Here is a 14,382-nt window from a genome sequence, read left to right as displayed (position 1 = left end):
TCTAAATCTCCTGTGAGGAAGCGATCTACTCAAAGGCAATAAAGCCAAAGGATATATTATTATCTTTGGTGTGGATCCTACTGGGCTGGGAGGCTGGCTGTTGGCTCCTCTCTAAACTTTCCTTCCCAGCCAGAACAGACATCCCACAGACAAGTCTAAGCTTCCTTTCCTTGGTCTGATTTCCTCCTCCCGTCATTTGGCCGGTAACCCAAAGGACAGAGTTTAATTATGGAGTTTGGAAACCTGGCTTATTCTGCTCTGCCAGTACAGGATAAAACTTCTGCCTGCCTTCTGAACTGCAGTATCATTCTGCACTGTTGATACCTGCATTATCCCACGCAGCATAAAATCAACCACATGGAAGAAATGCCAAGTCAAATAAAAAGATGGTTTTAGTCTAAGTTTCTACTGTGAATTTCGCTGAGAAAAAACTCAAAACCCTGAAACTCAGATATTATTGTGTACGAAAACTGTGCAATCATTCTTACTGCAGAGTAAATAAACGATAAGGCCTTTTTTCTGGACAGGAGAGACATCGGAAAGGATGGATCTGAAACAGGTCCAAGCTCCAAAGCTCCTCACTCAGAGAGGAACGCTGCAGCAAGCCACCAGGTAATATGAGATGTTAACGTCATTTGCACGGCTTTCAGATGACCAACATATTTTCTAGGCAGATGCCTCATTGAAGACTCATAAAACACTTCACACCAGAGATAAAGGACCCATGTTGAACACAAAGGGCCGGGCGTTAATATCAGGCCCACGTGTGATTCCGAGGTAAAGCAGGACACCGTGCACAGACCACTGGAGGATGTGTCCCTCAGTGGGGAGCACTTTGTACCAGTGACATACCACTGTTGCCCTGCCATGGAAGGACACTTCAGTACTGTTTTGTCCTTCACTAGTGATGAACTGTGGCTCTTTAGGCAATCTTTCTGCCAGCTGTGCTCTTGCAGTGACCCTGTTTTACAGAGAAGCTGAGGCAATGAATTCATAGGACAGGCTGCTGGAAAGCCACGGCAGAAGTATTGAGGTGGGGCTGCGTGGAGAGAGCATAAAGATGGTTTGAAAGTGCATCCCACGCAGGCAGGAAAAAGCTCTTTTCTTCGTAGCTGTGACAGTGATAGATAGCTTGGTGAATCCGAGCTATATCTAGTTGGTACCTGGCTTGAATCCCTGATGTTGCAAGGTGATTTTCTGCCATTTTACAGGCAAGACTAAGCACAATCTGGGACTTTCCTGTAGTGAGGAAGGTCATGAAGAAGAAAAAAACCTTCTCTTCTCTGACTTGCTCTTGCCTTCCTGAGCACCTCAGGCAGGCTGACATGGGCAGTTGTGCTGCTTCTTGATGGGCACCCAGCAGTGCCAAGAGTGATGGAGGTGCTTTGGAGGCATAAGGCTTTAGGTACTTCTCTTGTCCAGCTCAGCAGCTCAGTGTCACCATCTATTCAGGACTTGGATGAGAAAAAGGTAATGACCACATGTGGGGAAAACCACCACAAGTGACATTAAAATTAATAGCCAACCTCTGGCTGTTGCACAAATGAAGAACATTTGTCACTAAGAAGGAATACCCCAAACTTTCAGGGGAGTTAGTCCCCAGTCTGACAATGATGTAGCAGGAGTGACCCTGTCAGCTCTTAGCCATCTGTGTCTGCAGAGGAGGTTGTCACCTCTCCCTTTCAATGGGTGCTGAGCTTTTGTTTGTGTTTTTGCCGCTCTGTGAGCAGACTAGTTTAGTACAAGGTGAAGCTCTGCCTTACATCAGCTGGAGCCTGAAGCTGATGGAGAAAACAGCCTCTGGTGTCTCCTGAGCAGGACACCTCACTGAAAACACCAGAGCCCTGGGGACGGCGGCGGCAAGGCAGTCACAGGGAGCCCGGCACTTGTCTGCCCGCAGGTCCATCCTCTCCTCCTGCCAAAGTGCCACATCTGCACTCAATAAGGGCCCACAAGCTGGCTCCTCCTCATTAGAGAGAGGGCAGCTGGCAGGGGATCCTCCAAGGGCTCCCAGGCACGGGAATCAGTCCCCTCCCAGTCTGGAATAGCCCAAATTTGGTGACTTTCTGGGCATGCTGTAAAGGACAGCTGTTTGACAGGGTCTCCAGAGAAAGCTGTGGGTATGTTTCCTACATGATGAAGGATATAGGTGGCTGGCCAAGTGCCCACAGAACTGATTTTAATGCTGTTCGGGTTGAATTTACTTTTCTGTGCTATATAGTTCACTACACACAGTGCCTTGGACAAGAATGTGTCATTTCAAAACAAATCAAAACCATACTATTCTAAATCCAAACAAACAAGAGAGAAAAAACCCAGATACTGCAAAAGACCCTTTGGGCCATTTAGAGGGTCTTCTCCAACACTGGGAGGCTGAAGATGAAAGCATGACTTGCCTTCATCTAATGAATTAGACTTCTGTTACTTTTATTGGCAAGAAATGCTTGATCATTCAGTTGTAAGCAAAACTGAGGCATTACCTTCACTTAACGCATGTTGCACTGACCCACAAGAACATTCCCAATAGTATTAAGCACCCAGATGATCTCAGGATACGTGATCAATGGACAGCTAAGTGCATAACATAACATAATCCAAAAGATGATCAACAAGGAAGATCACACACAAATATTAACTGAGAAGAGGCAGAAGAGCTGCTTCCTAAACCTTATGAAGTGTAACACACAGTGATATCTATTTTGACGTGAAGCCTCCAATCACACTTCGTGGTATTAAAGATTAACAAAACAACTCCTTCTGTGAGTCTCTGAAAAGTCACTACTGAGTGAGCTCAAGTATAATGCTTGAAAAGTCCTTCTACCTCATGTAAGTTTAGGGATATTTAAACAGCATAAGTGTAGTGCACAGCCCAGACAGGTACTGCTTTTTGCTAAGCCATTATTATCGCTATTCCAGAATTGAATCTGGATGTTTTGACAGCAAAAAGACAGCCTATCTTTTGCTGCATTATTTAAATACTTCAGATATTTGGCCAAAATACAGAAGTGACACACTACAGAAACATTCACAGCTGCAGGAGCAATAAAACCACTACAATATTTTCATTAGACTGACGTTTTCTCAGAAGAAGCTACAAGATGTTCAGAACTGATCACTTTTCTATACAACATTCAGTGTATTCTGATAACAAAACAGAGCAACTGGAGATCATGTTCTCGGGCTCCTGAAAGCCGTGGCTTACCTGGCTCCACTTCATGCCATCCACTTGACTGGCTGCCACTTCCTGGAGAGCGCCCTTGGCTTGTATAAAACGGCTCCTCACCAGGACTGTCCATCTCATCCTCCACAGACTTGAGACGTTTTGTGGAGCTGAGAAAGTAAAAAGACATAATAAATACTGTATGTATGGAAAGGAATTAAGGCACTTTAGTCGGAAGGTATCTTGCCAGCCCTGCTTGAGATTAACTTGGTGATGGAAATTGTAAGAGTTGGGGCCCTGAGAAGGGGGAAGTTCTGCACAGTCATCATGCTATGCTCACCCGACCTCTCAGCATCCACTTTTTGTTTCTGATTTGTCTTGTTGCCAATGACTAAGCTTCAGTGAGATACAAAACAACCTCTCGGGGAGCGCAGACCGAACATGCGTTAGTTTAACTAGAAGATGGTTTAGCATTTAGACTTCCATGGATCAGAAATAGGACGTTTTTCAAACTACACAGAGGTCAATGAAAAAGCAAAAATTTAATTTGCATTGTGTGATTTTTGCAATATGAATGAACATGGTAGTGACACCCAAGACTTATTTTAACTGCCAGATTTTTCCACAGCTTATTTGGGAAGACAGACTGTTTAGCAGTTCAAACTTACACCTTCAATCTCTTAACTGTAGCCATTAAATTAACCCAGATTTCAGCCCCATAAAGAGGCGTAGAGAAGTGAACAATGGAAGAATCCATTCTTGCTCCAAACGCTTAGATTATCCTACAAGTATAAGCATTTTACTCCACCACTGTATGCCACCCAGCGTAAAAAGCCCCCGACAGCTATCTCTAGCCAGTGGCAGTACTAAAGGATTCCCTTTAGCACACACCCCTCACCAAAAGGCTTGGGAGACAGAAGAGTCCTTTCAGTGGTCTCTGGTAGCCCCTGACTCAGACACCAGTAGTTTTGCAGGGTGAGGATCCCAGTGCCAAAGACACTGAGCTTGGCTCTGCTTTCTATAATGAGTTGTACAGACTGTGTGGGGACATTACCGAGAATTTCTTTTCTAAGTACTTTTCCAAGGCTGGGTCAGCTCACTTTTCTCACCAAATCTGTATTCTATTAAGACATAAGGCATTCAAGAACAGGCTTCTCTGTGTAGGGGGAACATATTTAACAGACATGAAATATTCTACTGCAGTTTGTGTTGGTTTAAAGCTTGCAGCCTCTCGGCAGCTCCCCACCCGAAGCTCTGCACAGGTAGGAGCTGGCGGGTATGCAAAATCAGTTGGTGAGAAACAGGAAGAATAAGTCTTGTGGCATCCATGGAATGCAGGTTTGGCCATTCCTTAATTTAGAGAATTGTTATGTGTCAATAGGGGAAATTGTGTGCGTACAGTATAATTACTGCCTGATAATTCTGCTGAGTCTGTGTATTTAAGGAATTTTTTTTTTTTCCTGACTGGGAACAGCCTAATGAGAGGAAAACAAACATATTACCAAGTTATTAACTACCCATGCTGTTTATAATTAGCTCCTTATCAGTGGTAGCTATTTGCAGAAGAATAGAAGAGCAACAACTGAGCTCTTAAGTAACATTAATAACCACACGTTTTTAGCTTCTGGAGTCACAGGTAAATTCTACCTGCTAATGATGAGCACTGTAGGGTATACAGTTTACAGGTAAAAAAAGAAAGAGCACAAAGTTTTTAATTGATGTGTAATGGGAACTGTAGTCTCTGAGCTTCATAATGTACACATTAAGTGCAAGATGGAGCATGTTCTTCCAATCACTGCAAACTGTAAAGAAGTTATTGCTAAAAGCCTCCCTTTCAAGATTTCTTTTTTAAATAAAAACAAAAGCTATATTGAAGCCATAGAGATTTTTTTACATGTGTACTTGCTTACTACAAAGCTGGTGGCACTGCAGACTGAGATAAAAATGTAAAAGAACTCTGGGCTAAAGTTAGACTTTCTTGTCATGGCTTTGAAATAAGTGGTCTATTTTGGCTGGGGAGGAAAGAAAACCAAAATAAATCAATCTGGTTCCTTAATAGTGTTGAAGACCACTAGAGTGATTGTTTGTTTAGAAATCTAATCTCATGGATGGTTAAAGTGAAAGGTGAAAAAGAAAAAATATCCTTGTTTGATAGTTGGCATATAAGCCAAAATCCAAATCAGACTGGGTACCATCTGCATTAACAATTCAGTTTTCCAAGGGCTGAGTCCAAAGTTTCTAAATGCTGTGTGAAAACCAGAATGCATTACAGTCCAAGGTCCTAAACCAACGTTCATCTCACAAGTAATACTTTCAACATCAAAGAAGGCATGCTAATCTATTTTAGGACTTCTTTGCTGAGACAAAGTGGCACATCTTAATGTGCTCCAAATTCTCTTCTGCCACAAGTAAAACTCCCAACAGACCCGGTGGAACTTCTCCTGGTACACCAAGATACAAGCTAGAAGTTCCACAAGTCAATGCAACAGTCTTTCTTCAAAGCCTATCTGTATAAAAAGAACTTTACCGGCAACCCAGTTGAACATTCAGCTCTGGGAAGCAGCTCCACATCTTGAGGCCCTCAAACACCTTGCCAAAGAATTTAATGGTTACTTTCCCTGATGAGTAATGATGCAGGCCTGGGTTTCCAAGTAACCTGGTAGCAGGCAGAGATTAAATTACCTGGTAGAGGATGTGCTAGGTAAGGACCTCCTCATTGCTCCTGGGCTCATGCTGTAGTATGAAGAACTTTCCAAATCTGAGAGGGAGAAATTAGGGCCTGTTCCTGCAGCTATCGGTGCTGGGGAAACAAAAGAGATTGCAGTCAGTAAGTCATGTGAATAAGACATGAATTGCACTTCAAAATCACTTTCTTCTTCCTCATGAGTGTGTTTAGCTTCAAAATGAGAACAGGTGGGATGTGGAAATTAGGAAATGCTAATGGTAACTGGCATTGCAATCAGGAAGATGTAAATTTTATCCACAATACAACGTTCTGTGACACAGACTCTTTCTTACATTCCTCCAAATGTATTCTTTTTTTTAAAGAAAAACCAAATTATTATGGCAAGACTTTAAGTGCTGCTTTTCTATTAATCTCATTCTAACATTTAATGAAACTTGTTGCTTTCGCTTTTAGGACAATGTCGCATCTATTGGCATAGTTACAAACAGGCTGCATCATCCCTGTAGTGTGCTTGGCATAATCTATAAGCAGTATAGGCAGGGAAATACACACCTCAGGACCTTTTCTATATACGTGATGTACATTCACAAGCACAGAGGTTACAAACGCTCCTTGGAGAAAGCACAAAAGCAGATGAGAAACCTGAGTTCTTTTCTGCCTGTGAATATCTGAGTTTTCCTCTGGGTTCTCCTCCAGCTACATCAGAGCTACACTGTCAAAAACTTTTATCCATCAGTTAGCTTCCACTGTTCTTCTCTCAGTACCTTATCCACCACCTAAGTTTTAGCTTGGGGGATTGTGAATACCTTTCATTTCTCTGTCCTAGAGCCTTGGTTTTACATTAAAATGAATTCCTACACACCCTGAAGTTTGCAGGCACAAGTCTGTGAACTCCATGTGCTGCATTCTTCTGCTAACAGAAAAGGAACAGAGCAGTTTAACATTAAAGTCAACACATAATGCATTTCATGAAGAAATGCCACTACACGGGAAATGGTACCATATACATTGTCACTGTTCCAGGGCTATTTATAGGAAAATACAACTTTGGGAGCTGACAATTACAGATCAAGATTTTCTCTCACATTTCAGAGACATCTGAAAAAGGACATACTGCACAGTAAAATGCACAAGCTTGGCCTGGAATGTATTGTCTGAGAGTCCTGATTCACAGCAACAAAGGCAAAGCAGTCTCAATGCCATGCAAGGATGCTGAGCCAAGTTTAATCTTTGGTCTGAGAATCTGGCCCATTTTCAAACATGAAAAAATCTTTCACTCCGACAGGGCAGGAGTGAGGAAATGAAGACGGGATAGCTCCTATCACCCAGCTAACATGTCTGGGCTGAAATGCAGGCTTCTGGGAGTGCTGCCATTGACTGTAATGGGGCCAGTACTTCACCCCAAGTCTTAAGGAACCCACAACGTCAGATCTGACAGAGGAATAATGTAGCTTTGCAGCTGCCTCATCATCCCCACAAGACAATTAGTTGTTGTTTGGCAAGGCTCTTTAAGAACGTCATTGAGCCAGAAAGGGAACAGCCTGGATAGCCACAGACTTTTAAAAGCATGGGATGGAAAATACACAACACCTTTAAAACTTGAGAAAACCTGGAATGATCATGGAAAGGAATGAGGCTGGAAAGTAATTTATGACAAGAACACTCCAATCCTTTGTTATCTTCTCTTTAAGTATCATACGCTTCCTGCACACTGGGCATGTGAGAGAGGGGGTGTGTTAAAAGAAGAAAGAAAAATTAAGCATAGTAAAATTAACTTGTTTTATCAATCTGTGCTTTCTGCAACAGTTTCCTGACAGCAGCTACAAGAGGCTGTAAAACTGATGAATTTGCATGGAAAAAGAAACTGGTGTAAGTAATTTGTGTAAAAGGTAACACGGACATGGACTGCTATAATTCAGACACCCTGCAGATAGCAGACTGCTGCAGTGTGAGCAGTTATGGGTTAGAAAAATGACCACACTGCAGTCAGTCTGACTTGAATGGAAATCAATCATAAAGGTACTCTCTGCAGCATCTACTCCACAGTTTTCAGCAACTTCTTTGCCAAACGGATTTGTGCTCTGTAAAACCTTCGCTGATCAATTCCTCTGCACCCTCTGCCTACCAAAGCCCGACTTCCAGGTTAAGCATGCTATCTTCCAAACAGGAACATAAAAAGGCAAGCACTAAATTAAAGCACCGTTTCTTTCCGAGGCAAGATGAATTTCCTAGCCACTGCAAGAGTTACGAAGCAGTTTTATCCAAAATAGATTTGGAAGAAAATGTGGTATCTGGGTAACGCTTCTCTTCTTACTCTCACTTCCCTCTGTTTATTGTTCTCTCCTCAAATCCTGAACACTTCTGTTCCAATCTTTGAATTGGCCCTATAGGAAAATGAAAGGTATCTGCAGAGCAGGGGTGGGGTAGGAACAACATATTGCTAACACTGTGTAAACTCAGCACAAAGCAGAAAGGGCTAATCACACAGTAATTTCCGCCTGGGTAGCAAGAATGAAGGATGCTTTGTTTGTTACAGGCCAAACCACCTTGCCACACTCAAGAACCTGTTTGCAAGCCAAGAGTTAAAGAACAAAACCCACCTCTAACACACACCAACATACCTAAGCAGCAGAGGTTGAAGTGCCTGGCTCTAGTATGGTAGGGAGTACCTGAAACCCCTTGGCAGTCCTTAAACAGAAGCCAGGATCCTGCCACAACCAACTCAAGGTCTCTGGCCCTAGAAGTGCTGTAGTAAACATTGTCCAGGGCTAAGCTGTTCTGAAATCTTTTCTCCTGCCTGCCTAACAGGCACATATTTCGTGCCTGTCTTTCAGCAAAGGGTATTTGTACCTTTACTCACAGTTACCTTGTTTGCTGTCATAAAACACAGCAACGTGTAGACCTACAGAGCCCACTCTGAGGCTGTCAGGAAGAGGTTAATGTTTTTCATGCATATGGCAGAAGGTTGCCTCCTCTTTCTGGCTGGAATTTGGTGTAAGCCATGTGGGCTTTCCATCTCTGCTCCAGCCTCACCAGAGCTGAGCCTCACCTTGCACCTCTGGCTTTGGGGAGCTCACTGCCTGGCATCTGCCTCCTCTAGCCACCCATGAGAGTGGGCACAGTGCTGCTAGCCCAGCCAGGAGGCATCTGAGCCTGCTCTAAATGGCTTTTCACACTGCCTTTGTGGACTGCTCACCTTTTCACAGGCCTAGAAAGTCAATGGGAAAGGAACACACAAAGGCTGCAGCTCAGAGAGCGAGTAAAGGGATCAAAGTGGCACAAGCTGTGACAAAACTCTAAGTTAAACCTCTTCATTGTAGCATCTGTCAATCCACCATGCAACCTCCCTACACCCCTGTTCCCATGCCCGGGAACACATTCTGGCCCCACACGAAGTGGCAGAGTGGTTGGGATGCTCCACTCCAGCACAGACAGCTGTACAGAAACCCCAGGCAACGATGTGAAAAACACGCCATTTCTCCCTCTAAGAAATGCTCCACAGCAAAGTGACCTTCTGAGAGCTCAGCAACATCTCCCAAACAGGAAAGGATGTCAGAAATTGCAGTTGAGTGTCGAAACAATAATTTCCACCTATGTGCTGGCATCAAGATGTCATCTGACCCAGGGCTCCGACCTGGTGGGAGACAAGGAGGAAGGACTCCTCTTCCCCTAACGCCTGTTCCCATGATGTCCACAGGCTTTCTAAGCAAACAAACTGATGCTGGTCTCAGCTCCCATTTCAGCTGCTGGCATCACTAAACAAAAATCTCTGTGCAGCTGGGACATGTTTTGCTTCCTCTGAGGGGCAGGAGGAGCGTAAAAGAGGAGGAGGAGGAAGGTGGGTGCCTCTGCTGAGCACCCGCACTGCACCGCTCCCAGGGCTGCAGGGCAGCATCGCCCCTGCTGCCAGCCTGCTCCCTCCGCTACCAGCTTGTTAACTCAGATCTTCACCCGAAATGTCAGGAAAAATAACAGAGAAATTAACAAAAAGCCCCCTGACTTAACCCAATTGAAATATTTATTTTGAAGGATTTATTGAATTACAGAACAGGAAGCCCACTAAATAAAACCAGCCAGGCTGGCATTTGTCTCCCTTGGAATACAGCACTCTCTTTCAGTTATGCTAATATTGAGTTTCTCTTTTTTCCCATTTTTGTGTAGTTATTTTTACAAAGGGGCTGGGATGTGACTAAGATCATTACATGTGTAACACTGCAGCAAAGTGATAATGTGTTTAAGGTTAAATGGGAGAAACATGACATTTGACTAATAAACTTTTTCCTGTGTTGTGACTCCATAAACAAAGGGAAACACACTGCCCTGCTGCTGCTGCTGCTGAGAGGAAAAGGGGAGCTGGCTGGGTTTTTTTTTTGCAAGGCCTTTGTTTCCTACACACCGTATCGTTAGACTCAAAGAGGTTTTGCCGAATACAACAGATATGAAATGTGTGATGTTCATTTTAAAATTACAAGTACAGCCTGCTATTGACCGTCTAATTATGCTGAGTTCCATTTATAAACATAGCTAACCACTAAGTTTATAGAGACTTTTTGTGCTGCTTTAATAGGATATTGATCGAGAGCAAGGTTTGAGTGGACTGCCATTGAATTGTGTAATGGCATACAAAAGGCAAGGTCACGGCAACTGTTCACTCTGTGCCTGCAGTCTATTTTTTATTATAATCTTTTTTTCTTCCCCTCATAGCCAAGCCCACACAGTGTGTTTTGGATGGCAGTGCTTTGCTAAGGAATATAGAGTATCCTTTAAAATGTTAATTTTCATGCTGCTGACTTTAACTATCTTCACTACTCTAATGCTTAGTATAGCAGAAAACATACAGGCTGCTGTTTAGAGAGAGCTGTTGTATCATAACCTGGCTTTCACACATGTGACCTGCGTGAAGGAGAAGAGTCTCATCTCTTCTCCTGGGCTACGAGAAGGCAGAAGCAACCTCCCGGCCCCTCGCAGCCACCTGCCTGGCCCAGGCCCACAACAGGAGCCAGGGCACCCCCAGGCCTTGCCACAGGCATCCAGTACGTGCTGGGGTTTGCAGGACTTGCCGTGCAGTTTGTTTTGGCTGTACCTGGCCACGAGATGAAAGGCATGAGGAAGCCGCGTTTCCTCCATCACACCCACGCTCAGTGCCTGGAGTGACGGTGGTTACTTTCATTTCTAGCACCCATCTGCCTGCCTAACAGCAAGGGCAGCTTCATCCCCTGCCCCTGCTCACGCTGCTGCTAACCAAGGCTGGCACCCGCCGCCCTGGCTGGGGCAGGATCCTGAGCTTTCCAAAACACCTTGGCCAAAAAAGCGCTTGTACCTGTGGCATTAGTTTAACCATCTCAGGGATAACGAGCGGGACCGTTTCTGTGTTTACACGGGAGCAGTAAGCAACTGCATGAGTGCTTGTGTGCCTACAGTTTCACTGGCTCTTTTCAAAGCCACCCCACTTGCTCCATCTAGCTCCTTATTGCACACAGCTAACATCTCAGGGCTCAGAGCGTGACATTTTCAGCCCAGGGTGCAGTCAGAATTCCCCTGTTTATCAGCATGAAGAATGATGTCATTTTGACAAATAACACAGCACAAAACAAATATGTTTGATTTGGCTCTAGTGAATGTTCATAAATCCTAAATCTTTCTTCACATCCTGGGCAGTGCAGTTTATCTGGCCTCTTGAAGGACCTCCAAGGGAGGAGATCTTCCCAGCAGCTCTCTGCACAAGAGCACATGGTGCAGACTCAAAGGCAAGAGGGCAAGCGTTCCTCATGCCCTTCTTCCTGCTCCAGCCTGTCACAGCCTCCCAGACTTTGCCAAGCAAACAGGACTGTGTGCTTGGCAATGGCTTGGCACCACAGCTGCCCCTCTGCCAGCACCTTCTGCAGAGGGTATTCTCCAGCACCCTGCAGATAGCTGCACAGAAGCGAGTGGAAGATTTTCCTAACAAGGGTAGAGAGGCAGAAGCTTTTGCTTGGCCAACAGCTGTCTGTCAGTTCACAAAACCTGTACATCTCCAACGCTTCTGCCTCTTAGCCTTTTGTTGTCAGCCCAAAGCTCTCTACACATGGAAGAATGAAGTCTCTGTTATCTGAAGGGTGTCCCCAGTATCTGGGGTGACAGACAACACTTAGAAAGGAGGTCACACCCTTTGCCTGCTAATAATGTAGAACTGCCAGCATGGTCTGCAGCATCCACATCAGACAGGCTTAGAGAGGGTTCTATCTGTTTTTCAGATGAACATTTATGATCTGCTTTCTCTGTTTTACTAGGTGCTGCAAGATGCAGCAGCTGGGTGCATTTTGAAACAAAATCTGCATCTATAAGACTGAAGAAAGCAGTTTCTGTTACCAAAACAGTCCAGACTTGTTCAATAGCTCACAGAAACTGTGATGATCAGCACTGATAGGTAAGATAGATAATGGTAACAGCTGACCTTTCACTTGATTAATTCATTCCCCAGATTTACATGACGGAGACAACTGCCTATTACTCGAGCCTCCTTGTCATGTGGACCTCTGGGAACTTTACTAAATAAACCTGGCACACATCTGCTATCAACAATATTTCACAAGATTATTTTCTTTTTTTTGTAAACAGCAGCCACAGTCCAGTTAAAACTGTGGGAAATCACTGTGAGAAATGACAATAGGCATACACAAAGATAACCTCTTTGTGAAGCACACAGAGCATGCTCAGGAACAGAGCAGAGTCTCAATAGTGAGGGCCCACTATGGGTAGGCAGGCTTGTTCCTTCCCTAGCCACGGTGGCTTCTGAAGGAGCAATGACTTTTTATAAAGCAAAACTAAGAGGAAAGACTGAGGACATTTTCAGTTCTCAAGCTATAGACTGTTAATAGCTGATGGTGAGTCTGGATTACAGATATTCATAAACTGAGCTCCCCAGCATGAAAGTAACCCATGGACTGATCTCAAATCAAGACATGGGAACGTGTAGATGACCCAGCAAGGGTTACATTGAAAAGCACACTCTTTAAAAGACCTTTCCTGCCAATTTAGACAAATACACAGCAATTACTTTGTTGCTCTGTTATGTTAAATAATTCTCTGAATGTGAGAATGTGAATTCATGAATGTGACTTCACTGGGAATTTGTTGCTAGACTCTACATTAAACATATCCTACTGGGCAGCCACAGCATGTCAGGCTGTGGGCTCCTCAGACCTCATAAAGTAAACAAGGTTACGACTGGCCAGGACATGTCTGGGGCATCTCCAAGGAAAATCCAGGGTGCTATCAAAAGCAGTGTAGCTAAATCAGTTGCTGGCACTTTTCCCTCTGAGTCAGTTCTGAAGTGATATCCCGATATGCTTTGGGGACACTATTTTTGGTAGAGGTGCTGGCTTGCAGACAGGATATAAAACTGAGGTCTTGACCTCCCAGGATTATTAAAGAGCCCATGAAAAAGAATGCAAACCCCTGCATCTGGAACAGATAAAAGCTGAGGTTTTTTTATTCTGCCCACCAGCACCTTCCTTCTCACTTGCCATAAAGCTCATGTCTGTCCTGCTCTCCTGTGTGAGGGTGCCCCATCCTTGGGGCTAGTGCACTCCAACAGCAAGCAGAGGGAACACCTCACAGTTCATAGCTTGCCAAGCACGCTGAATGCTGGGATTTCTGACACACAACATTTTGGTCTAGTTACAAGAAAATATCACAGAAAATTAATAAGCATGAAACACGCTGCTCCTGAGGTCAATGCCAAACTCTGGGGCACGCTGCAACTGGGGCTGGCTCTGAAGGCTCAGGTCCTGAACGGGGACACTTTTCTAGCAGCCCTGTCCTGTGCACACATGAAGCACAGCTGACAGAGTCCAGAGGCAGTTCTGCGGTGTAGGACTCCTCCAACAAAGATAAGATTGTGGTGAAGTGGGATGCCTTGCAGAGGGGGAGGGTGAATCCTTTGGGCTTCAAAAGCCTTACGCTGTCACACTGAAATAAAGTGACTGAACATGAAGATGTTCAAAGACTAGCAAAAGCTTGGTTTTATCCACCACGACTGCAGGTACCAGCATCTTAGTGCACGCAGAACAGTGAGTTAGACGTCGAAGTCCTTTTTTAAGCACTTCAGCAAGTGAACTGATTTGCAAATGTGCTCAGCACTCAGCAGCTCCTCTTGACTTCTAAGTCCTCTTAACTTTGTCCTTCTCACAAAATTCCCAACAGTTGTCAGGGAAGGAAACTCAGAAGAAATGTCTGCCTCAGACTTTTTCTCTGTCTCTCTCTCCAGCGCATATAACTCTGACATTCATCTGTCTCCCACTTGCCATGCTTTCTTTGTAGCATCCTATTTTTGAATAAAAAGCCAATTCACAAGCTACTGCAAGTCTTTCCAAAAGAGGAAATAAACCAGGAAAATCCTTACAGAAACTCTGTGTTCTGACTCAAAACCACAGTTTCTCTGCTAGGTTTGTGCCAGTTAGATTCCAGCCCCAGATGGACTTAAACTGCATGCTCAGAGCCAGTACACAAACAAATATTCCTGCTTTCTAGGAGGAGAACCATTTTCATCACTGAA

General features: G+C 44.3%; 1 protein-coding gene across 10 annotated transcripts in view; it reads right to left on the bottom strand.

Moving 5' to 3' along the window:
- The window catches only part of NFIA (nuclear factor I A), a 246,063-nt gene that overhangs the window by 69,104 nt on the left and 162,577 nt on the right, over nt 1–14,382 (bottom strand). For all 10 annotated transcript variants that reach the window (XM_062003501.1, XM_062003491.1, XM_062003494.1 and 7 more), the window contains 2 exons: nt 5,843–5,960; nt 3,203–3,330 (listed from right to left, as the gene is read on the bottom strand). In XM_062003501.1, coding sequence (XP_061859485.1) covers nt 3,203–3,330; nt 5,843–5,960 — 246 coding nt within the window. The remainder of the gene's footprint in view (nt 1–3,202; nt 3,331–5,842; nt 5,961–14,382) is intronic.

The sequence above is a fragment of the Colius striatus genome, chromosome 10 (genome assembly GCF_028858725.1).
Source record: "Colius striatus isolate bColStr4 chromosome 10, bColStr4.1.hap1, whole genome shotgun sequence".
In the NCBI taxonomy this organism is placed as follows: domain Eukaryota; kingdom Metazoa; phylum Chordata; class Aves; order Coliiformes; family Coliidae; genus Colius; species Colius striatus.
Note: the sequence above shows the minus strand (reverse complement) of the source record. Positions and strands in the feature narration are given on the sequence as shown.